This window comes from Echinops telfairi, unplaced genomic scaffold (genome assembly GCF_000313985.2).
Source record: "Echinops telfairi isolate 266 unplaced genomic scaffold, ASM31398v2 ScPeMD7_2010;HRSCAF=2546, whole genome shotgun sequence".
NCBI classification, from domain to species: Eukaryota; Metazoa; Chordata; class Mammalia; order Afrosoricida; family Tenrecidae; genus Echinops; species Echinops telfairi.
In genome coordinates this window covers 15,221,274-15,226,774 of record NW_022105908.1, presented here as the reverse complement: position 1 = coordinate 15,226,774, position 5,501 = coordinate 15,221,274, and the positions used below count along the sequence as shown (strand labels likewise).

At 38.5% G+C, this 5,501-nt stretch overlaps 1 protein-coding gene across 1 annotated transcript in view; it reads right to left on the bottom strand.

The window, feature by feature from the left end:
• Positions 1-5,428, bottom strand: part of LOC101650793 (zinc finger protein 33B-like) — a 29,811-nt gene extending 24,383 nt beyond the window's left edge. The window contains 1 exon segment of the mRNA XM_045293410.1: positions 4,966-5,428. Coding sequence (XP_045149345.1) covers positions 4,966-4,980 — 15 coding nt within the window. The 5' untranslated portion in view covers positions 4,981-5,428.
• Between the last annotated feature and the right edge of the window lie 73 nt (positions 5,429-5,501).

Here is a 5,501-nt window from a genome sequence, read left to right as displayed (position 1 = left end):
GAGCAAATGTTTTGAGAATAAAAACAAATTAATTTTATACCCATTTTATGTCTACAAGTAAGTAGCAAGCAATTACAAAGTGTAATGAACAAAAATGCTAAAATATAGAAATGACTCTTAGCTGTACTTGTGCAAGAACTTTATACACACATAACCTATAAAGGTTACTAAATCAAATATTTATGTAAGTGTAGAAAATCTGTGTTCATAGATCAGAAGACTCAATATCCTAAAGATAGATATTTGCCTAAAATTTATTTACAGATTCAATTCAAAGCCAAAGAAAGTACTAATCAAGCTATTTTGTGAATATTGACAGTTTTTATATGGAATGCAAAGAGATGAGAGTCAGAACACTGTAGGAGAAAAATGGGGAACTGAGACTACTAGATATCAAGCCTTTAGGTGTGGTACTGGCACTAGAACAGACTGACAGATAAGAGTGACAGAAGAAAAGAACTGCTGGTGTATGTGATTTATAATAAATACCATCCTGTCAAATACCAAAGAATAAATTATGCTAGCCTCTGTGGACCAGATATTTGCTTTCACAACTACTTACCTCTGTCATCTGAGCATAAGAAAAGCCTCTTTGTAAATGAACATGTATGACGGGAATTAAATAAAACTTTCATATGTACCTAAGCACACTGGGGGCCATATTTGGGCTGGAGGACATAGTTTGCAAACCCCGTTTAAGATAGTATTCATACAAAGAATTTCTGATTAAAATATCACTAACAGGGTAAAAAGGAAAGTCAGAATGAAGAAGGAGCTATTTGCAACTTATTTAACCATAGGACTTTATATCTAGAATAAATAAAAATACTCCCACATAGAACATGAGACAGAAAATTCAACAAGAAAACAAACAAAAAAACCCTCTTCATTGTATGACATTAAAAACCACAGTCCAGATTAAAGTACTACATGGTTTTAAAGTTGCCTCTTTTCAGACAAGGCACAGAAACAATCCGCCATGTCTCTGAAGTAAGGGAAGTAAAAGCAGACCTGAAAAGCAGCACACAGAGGGACTGCATCACCACGCACAACTGTCAGAAAGGACGCCAGTACGCTGAAAGGCAAACTCACGTACCAAGAGAAAATGATGGGCAACAAATACCACAAAGCATTGCCATCCAAAACATGCACAGAATTCTTTCAAAACTCAGAAGAAAATGTGGAAAATAAAATATTTGCCAAAGATACCCTTCACTTATAATCATACACATGAAAATGAAGAGTGAGATTTTTCACCCATTAGCAATGGAAATGATTTTAGATCTAAAGAGGGACTAGAGAATTGACTCTAGTATCAAAATTAAAAAGAGTAAGTAGAATAATATTCTCATAAACTATGTATCTAGAAAAATTGGAAATCCTCATATTCTATGACCCCAAAATAATAATCATAAAAATTAACCAATTACAAGGATCTACATATAACCTCCTCCCTGGGGGATGGAAAACAGAAAAGTGGGTGAAGGGAGATGTTGGACAGTGTAAAATATGACAAAATAATAATAGTTTATAAATTATCAAGGGTTCATGAAAGAGGGGGGAGTAGGGAGGGAGGAGCAAAATGAGGAGCTTATTGATATCAAGGGCTCAAGTAGAAAGCAAATATTTTGAGAATGATGATGGCAACAAATGTGCTTGACACAATGGATGGATGTATGAATTGTGATAAGAATTGTATGAACCCCCAATAAAATGATTAAAAAAATTAATCACTCTATAATAGTGATTCTTAAACTTAGCAGGCATAAGAATCATATAGAGATCTTCAGACACAGACTGTTGGCAGCACCCCCATTTTCTCCACTCAGAAAGCGTGAGTGGACCTGAGAAGTGCCCATGATCTACCTTAATGCTACAGCTCAAGGGACCTCAGTTTGAAAAAATACTGCTCTTGAGTCTAAACACACATATGTATATGTGTGCAGGGAGCGAGAATAACAAGGATGCTCACAGTAGCATTACTTATATTACAGATGAAGAATATTTTAAAACTAAGACTTTTAGTCTGAGACTTCTAACTAAAGTCTGGGTCAAATCTCTTCTTGTCCTAAGTAACTTCATTTGATGTTTTAAGATAACCTTTGTTATACAATGGAGCTTGGCAACTTTGTAAAAATCCCCTGCACCTTTGATCTAGCTATGAACAGTTTTACCAAAGAAAGAAAAGCAGTTTTACTTACCTTGCTTACCCAGGAATTAAAAAGAACAAGTTGTGGTTAAACTTCAGAGATGCACTTAGTTAGGATAAATTAGTGTTAAATAGAGACATGCTTATAGCTTTGTTGGTATTAAAACCTCCTTTCTCCTTGTAGGCATAAACATACTTATTCCAATTTGTAACTGTTTTATTCTTTCCACAAACTCTCTGCTCTTATACTTGAAAATCTGCACTAGAATAATGCAGCTCTAACTCAATTCTTGCTCTTGTGACCATATTTCAGAAACAGCATCAGTTTTGCTCACCTCGTATAAACTGGGCTGCAGGTGCCTACATGAGCTAGCGTGGCAGGAAACGTGATTCTGGGGGTTCTCAGAAACGCCCCACACTCCCTTTACACCACCCTGTATCTGTATTTTACAACTGTTCTAGCCAACTCAGAATCAGTGAGAATCCTGTAACCTAGAGCCATCCTTTCAAAAGATGACTCCTGCAAGAGGTGCCACCCCAAGTCCTGCCACATAGAGCTTTGTCATCAAACACGCACCAAATACACCCTCCCCAACTGTGGTTTTTATCTTTACTAACCGCTGTAAGAGTGTAGCTTCTTGGAGTACCCTGCCAAAAGCTTTTTGACTCTGTGTCCCCCCATTTTTCAAAATGCTCTTTCACCATCATAAATTGTTTTTAATTTTAAGCAAAACTTGTATCTTCTTTTCACTACATTATTGAAAAATGGAAATTACATATTTACTAATAAAAGAATACTGTATTTAAAATATATAATGAACATGTATACATTGTTAAAAGGAATAAGCTACATATAGATGTCAAATCAGTGAGTTGAGAAAAAAAATGTTCATCATATACATGTAGCCCTGATTTACATAGTGGTTCATTCTGATGACTCCACTGTACATTGGTTCTGACTTAAATTGAGTGCCTCTTGTTATTATTGCCTTCTGTATCAGTTTCTTTATAAATCTGATTGTTATTTATAGTGTATCCAATTGTCCTTAAGATTGGAAACATTACATACAAACTTGCAGACACATTTTATGCAGTACATATTATATAATAAGATATGTCCCCGAATAAACAAAAACACTAAAATTGTAAGTGTAGGTGGTTATAACTTGAATGCACTGTAAGTTGGGGGCTACCTTTATAGAAAAGCAGTTAAAATATGCATGTTTGTTCAACGATATATTTTTTCAATTTAAATCTATAGGTAAAATGAAAATACTAGTAGGACGAAGGATGAAAATCTGGAACCAAAATATAAAGCAGTGGAGGAAGCCTTTAAGGAAGATACACTAGAAGCTACTAGTGACTTTCCAAAACACAAGCCCAGTGGGTAACCACTACGTCACCAGGGCTCCTCACCTCATCCCGAGGTACAAGCAACCTCCTATCGGCCCTACACTGTATACTTTGTCATGTGGAGATACAAGTTTAAAAAAAGGAAAGGATACTGTTTCTCATATGTTCCTGATATGTCTGTCATCCAAAAAACCTAGACTCTTAAAGCAAGAATTGTTCAAAGGAGACAACTACAGTTAAGTAATTTTAGTTTGCTTGGATAGATTCCAAAAAGTTGGGTGGGGGGGGGGAGGAGAGAGGGAAATAACCTGCTAAAGTAAATCATGCCCTGGTGGCAGACTGGGTTATGCACATGTTGGGCTGCTAAATACAACCCACCAGCCACGGTGAGGGTTTGATGAGGTTTTCTGCTCCTGTAAACATTTATAGCTGTAAACACCCAAAGAGCATTTTACCGGTCCTTTGGGCTCAAGTCAGAAGTTAGTCTGAATATAGAGTTACCAGAAGTTTCATTAGAAGTATGCAAGCCATTCATTCTTCTAAACATTCTAAACCTTATCCCAGGATTAAGCAAGATTACCACAAGCTGACTGACTACTTGAACCATGTTTCAGACCTTTCTACTTTCCTTGAGGAACAGTTTGAGGGAAACGCTTCATATTTGTTTTAGAGTTATCACTGTGTTAAGACCATAAGATGTCTTCCAGAAAGTTTTTATGTCCTCGAAGGAATCAGTTAAGATTCACTGTTATGATCAATGTACATCTTGCAAATTATAGTAGCTCTCTTTCTGTCATAGATATTGCAAACGTCAGAGAAATAGTTCCAGCATCCCTTGGTTCCTCTAAGACTGTTTATGTCTTAGTTAGTTTATGTTTTCTGTGAGGCTCACATTTTTTCACTTCCTACCATATGAACATTGGACTATGAATGCGGAAGACTGGGAAAAAATGGACCCATTTGAACAGTGGTGTTGGCACAGAATATTGAAAGTACCGTGGACTGCTAAAGAACAGAGAGATCTGTCTTGGAAGAAGTACAGCCAGAATGCTCCTGGAAGGCAGGATTGGGGAGATACTGCCTCACATACTTTGGGTATGTTGTCAGGCGAGACCAGCCACGCCTTGTAAAGTCCAGGGGCAGCAAAAAAGAGGGAGGCCCTGGACAAGATCAAGATGGACAGACACAATGCGTTCAAACGTAGGAACAATTGTGAGGATAGCACAGGACCTGTGTGTGTGTGTGTGTGCACGCTTTGTTCTGTTGTACCTATGTACCTATGTACCTTATGCATTGAAACCAAGTCGACAGCACAGGTACCTATGTACCTATGTACCTTATGCATTGAAACCAAGTCGACAGCACCGATAACAATAAGAACAATTTCCCATCTCAACACAGACTGTTATCAAGCTCACAAAGCACACTGTAGCATAAAGTGAATGAAGAAACGCACAGCCTACCTGGAATCTGCTCATTTTCTCCTCTTCTTGGAAAAACGTGGGCAACTCTGCAGAGGTGGCTGGGTTCGAACAAGGAATGAGCTCACGAACGATCTTCCTCTTTCTTGGATTCGGCTGCACTCAGAAGCTCCCCAGGCCCACTAAGTAAACTGCTCCCGTGGGACAATGTCTCTTTGGCCCTCGAGAAGGTCGAGGAAGATGGTCAACAGCCATCGTCTAATCACGTAACCAACTTTCAGGGACAAAACTTTCCCCTCGGCGCGTGTCAACTTCTGCTTCCTGAGGATTTTTTTCCGAACAGTTTAAATCTCCCTCGTTCGCAACCAATTACACAAATAGCACGGTTCCACAGATAGCGATGCAATTAATGGAGGATCATCACTTGGTGAACGCTGATGTTTAACAAGAACTCAAGGCTATGCTGCTCATCAGATGACCCCGGCTGACTGGTTAGGGGGTACACCGCCTGCAAGCGCCCTGGGAATGCGGGGAGCACGACTGACAGCCGCTCAGCACGTGGAAAGGGGGCGTGGTCA